Source organism: Setaria viridis, chromosome 7 (genome assembly GCF_005286985.2).
Source record: "Setaria viridis chromosome 7, Setaria_viridis_v4.0, whole genome shotgun sequence".
Lineage (NCBI taxonomy): Eukaryota > Viridiplantae > Streptophyta > Magnoliopsida > Poales > Poaceae > Setaria > Setaria viridis.
Window position 1 is genome coordinate 25,259,375 of NC_048269.2, and position 3,689 is coordinate 25,263,063.

At 52.8% G+C, this 3,689-nt stretch overlaps 1 protein-coding gene across 1 annotated transcript; it reads right to left on the reverse strand.

The window, feature by feature from the left end:
• Positions 1-1,158: 1,158 nt before the first annotated feature.
• LOC117862984 (salt tolerance receptor-like cytoplasmic kinase 1) lies at positions 1,159-2,666 on the reverse strand. The gene has a single exon (XM_034746546.2). It carries the CDS (start codon positions 2,441-2,443, stop codon positions 1,388-1,390), a length of 1,056 nt encoding a protein of 351 aa, XP_034602437.1. The 5' UTR covers positions 2,444-2,666; the 3' UTR covers positions 1,159-1,387.
• Between the last annotated feature and the right edge of the window lie 1,023 nt (positions 2,667-3,689).

A 3,689-nucleotide genomic window follows, 5' to 3' on the forward strand; every position in this document is an offset into this window, starting at 1 on the left:
TCCGTTGCAGCCGTGGCTCAGGCTGTCATCAGGCACCAACTCGTGCCGTATACGGTCATGCGCCGTAGCTAAGCACATTAATAAGAGCTAATAATCCAATGCATCGAGTTTGGGCCATGAGAAATACAGCACATTTTTTGAAAGATTAAATGCAGCAAATTTTCTTCCTGTTTGCAGCTTTATTGGAGTAGTGTTTCTCTGGTCATCGACGTATCGGTTGTTAGGACGTCACAGAAAGCACCTCATCAGCATCGTTTTCGTGCAAAACCTTTCTTATGACCCCCGGCTCATCTTTCGTTAATCAGTGATGGAGAAGCATCGACAGAAAAGCTCAGGTCGTCACGCAGCGCTCGAGTTCACCGTGCGCACGGCTAGTGGCTGTTGCCGTTTGGGCATCTTTTCTCGTGGGGTTGAGATTGAAATATGCAAAGCGAGCAGCGAGGATCAGAAGGTTCCTTTCTTCGGGACAGAGAAAAACACTGCCAAAGTGAACGAGCACTGCAGCGTCTTCAGTAGGGCAGTAACGTCAGTAGGACAAATGGGCACGAAGGTTACAGCCCGCACACTTTAAGATCGGGGATTACCTTGATCTGATTGAGTTATGGCTATCTTAACGAGTCATAACACTTCGCTAAAAATAGGTTATCCTTCGTTAGAGTTTTTGCTTAACTTTTTTCCCCCTACTATCCGGTTTTTCTGAATCTGAAGAAAGCACAATGTATGATTATGAATGATTCAAACAGATCAGCAGCTCGCCGTTGCCAGTGGGAGCATGTGGCTGATCCAAAATTGGAGCTGGAAAGACGACCATCGTGAAAAAGGAATCTGGCTTTGATTGGCGCAAAAGCTTTCTGGTTTGGAGCGCTTACTGGTGAAGCTAGCTAGCTAGCTCAACATAATTTTTGGACCAATTCGTTCTGCCAATAATTGGTCTTCTTAATCCTGTTTCTAGGTTCACATCACATGCATGCCTATTTTAAATCGTCGTTCGTTGGAGCAGGTTAATCTGACCGTGTCATAAGAAAAGCCCAAAACTGAATGCTAATCTTTCAGAACTTAGTCCTCACCAATAATGTCACAGGTGCGTCTAAGAAATCTACTCGATCAAACTGGTTCAAGGACCCTAAGAAATTACCTATTGCTTGTAGCGACCTAATGTGTGATAACAACAAGGCAACACTGCAAATTGATAAATGAAACAGTACCACGATGTCTTCGGTTCAACAAACACGCCATGGCATGACAAAATTTTCTATCAGACCTAGTGATCTACAAGCTTCAATTTTTTTTCTACCTCATCTCACTAGGCAAATTCTTCTCCTAACTACCCTAGACATAATTCTAGCACCAACAAGGACTATTTACAATCTACGCCATGCAATCCAACTTAGGACATCATCTTGCGGTCCGATTTCGATCCAGCGGCGGCTGTCTTCTCCTGGAGCACGCGCACCACGTCGGCCATGGACGGCCGGAACTCTGGGCGGTCGCTCACGCACTGCATGGCGAGCTCCGCCACGGCGGCGGCCTCCGCGGCGTCGTACTCGGCGCCAAGCCTCTGGTCCATCACGTCCGAAACTTTACCGCCGCTGACCTTTGGCCCCACCGCGGCCGTGAGCCGGTGCCCGGTCTCGCGGCAGACGGCCTCCTTCCCCGTCAGGAGCTCGAGCAGCAGCACGCCAAAGCTGTACACGTCGCTCTTCTTGGTGGCCACGCCGGAGCGGAGGAGGTGGGGGTCGACGTAGCCCGGGGAGCCCATGACGGCGCGCGCCGAGGGGCGTCCGCCGCCGCCCACCGTGGCCGAGACACCGACGTGCGCGAACCCGAAGTCGCAGAGCTTGGCGTTGAGGTTGGCATCGAGGAGCACGTTGGAGGCCTTGATGTCCCCGTGGATGACGGCCTGGTCGCGGCCCTCGTGGAGGTACTCCAGCGCCGCGGCCACCTGGAGCGCGACCGCAACGCGCCGCTCCCAGGGGAAGGCGCCGGCCGCGCCGTCGCCGTCGCCGTGGAGCCTCTCGTGAAGGTCGCCGTTGGGCGCGTACTCGAACACCAGCACGCCCTCGTCGCGCTCGTCGCAGTAGCCGAGGAGGCGGACGACGTACGGGTGGCGGAGCGAGAGGAGCACCTCGAGCTCCCGGCGGAACGCGCGGTGCAGGCGCTCGCTGCTGCAGCTGACCTTGACGGCGCCGAGCCGCGAGGAGGGGAGCGAGGCGAGGTACACCGTGCTGAACCCGCCGCGGCCGACCACGCGGGACGAGAACCCGCGCGTGGCGGCCTCCACCTCGGCCCACGCCAGCTGCCTCGCCGCGCCGCCGCCCTGCTCCTCCGCCTCCACCGGCTCGGCCGGCGCAACTCGCGAGCTCGCCCCGCCCATCTCCCCGCGCTTCCTGAGGTCGCCACGGCCCCGGCGGGCGAGAGAGAAGAGACCGCAACCACTGAACATTGTGAGATCGGATCCGCGCGAGTGAGCTACCTTCTCCGGGAAGAACAAGTCCTCTGCTCCTTTAATCGCCTCGCAAGCTTGGTTGCTGGTGAGTGACGCTGGGTTCTTGGCTGTGCCTTCCTGGATAAGCTGTGGACAGGGTGGACAGAGGAGGCGGCGGATGGAAGGAGGAACAATGGCGAGTGGGTGGCTCCGTGCATGCTCCAAGTCAAATGCCGTGCCACTGCATATATATGGCGCCCGCTAGCCTCTGGCTGCTCTCTTTGTTGTTGTTGGCTTAACCCAGTGGACCACACCTAATCATTGTGCGAAAAGAAAAGGCCGGGAGAGTGATCGCTCTCAGGACGTCATCGATCGAGACCGGAAATTTTCTGTGCCTGCAAATATTTTTATGGGTTTTATGCCGTGTGCGTCGGTCATCAACGTGCTATTGACTGCTATTGGGACGATTATTAAACGACGATCATTCTAAAACCGTGCTTCGTTAGAATGTTTGGAAGCCCAACGTGTGCTGACTTTGTTTTGTTTTCTGTGTGAAGAGGACTGCACTTGTTCCTACTTGCATCAGGCTAGAACTGAACTAACCCTCTTTGCAAATAACGAACATGATGCTCATGTGTCTACTTTTAAGCTTTCAACCAACATCGATGACGTCCGCCAATTAATCTTTCATTGAGATTTGGTAATTCAGTAAGGATTTTTTTTTAGGCTAGAGGTGTCTCCAGGCTTAGAAAGACCTCCTTAGCAAACCGCCTCGACGGTTAAGATGCAAGTGAGATGGCGGTGGCCATCGATGGATCTAGCTGTCATATGTCGCATGAGATAGAGAAGGAGATAGGGGTGGGAGAGTGAGGTGGCTACATTACAGTAGACACATCAAGAGGGGAAACGGGGGACGAGAGAGGTGGCTACACCATAAAACATTGAGGAGAAGAAGAAAGGAGCAACCGAGCGCGGCAGCTAGGTCATAAGTGATAGAGAAGGATATGAGACGGCATGAGGGTGAGCGAGGTGATCTACTGACATGTCATAGGACAAAAGAGGAAAGCGAACAGCTAGAGAGAAAAGAACATGATAATAAAAAAGATAGAAATTAAGATTGCCATAACATCTTCATGAGATCGTAGAAATTCATCTATAGTGTTTTGAGGTATTCGTTTTACTTATCCTTAGTTCTGTATTTGAAAATGTTCGCTAGGAATGGGCGACCATTTTAGTCATAGACATGTGTGATCCTCGTGTCCTT